This window comes from Cariama cristata, unplaced genomic scaffold (assembly GCF_000690535.1).
Source record: "Cariama cristata isolate BGI_N322 unplaced genomic scaffold, ASM69053v1 scaffold22615, whole genome shotgun sequence".
NCBI lineage: Eukaryota > Metazoa > Chordata > Aves > Cariamiformes > Cariamidae > Cariama > Cariama cristata.
The window spans coordinates 1-356 of NW_009619491.1; the positions used below are offsets into that span (position 1 = coordinate 1).

General features: G+C 65.2%; 1 protein-coding gene across 1 annotated transcript in view; it reads left to right on the top strand.

Annotated features, from left to right (window-relative positions):
• Nucleotides 1–139: 139 nt before the first annotated feature.
• Nucleotides 140–356, top strand: part of LOC104162528 (lateral signaling target protein 2 homolog) — a gene marked incomplete at its 3' end in the record, with an annotated part of 1,059 nt that continues 842 nt past the window's right edge. The window contains exon 1 of the mRNA XM_009701279.1: nt 140–272. Coding sequence (XP_009699581.1) covers nt 140–272 — 133 coding nt within the window. The remainder of the gene's footprint in view (nt 273–356) is intronic.

The window sequence follows — 356 nt, forward strand, 5'->3', positions numbered from 1 at the left end:
TGGACCCGCAGCAGTACCTGGTGCTCCTCAACCAGCTCCACCTCAGCCAGGTACGTTTGCAGCCCAGGCCCCGATGTGACCCCGGTCCCCCCAGGGGGCTGTAGGTTACGTCCCTGCCCTCCCCAGGCAAGAGCGAATCATGGAGGAGTGCATCCCCTCGCAACGTCACAGCCGTGACTACCTGGTCAAGTTCCCCGAGGAGCTCTTGGTGGACAACCTGGGCAACCACATGCTGTTTGCCGCCGAGGTGAGCCCGGGGATGCTGTCTTGGGGTAGGTGACAGAGGGCGATGGGCACCAGCCAGGGTGGTACACCCCACCATGGGCTGACCCTGGGGGTAGGGGCTGTGCTCCCCC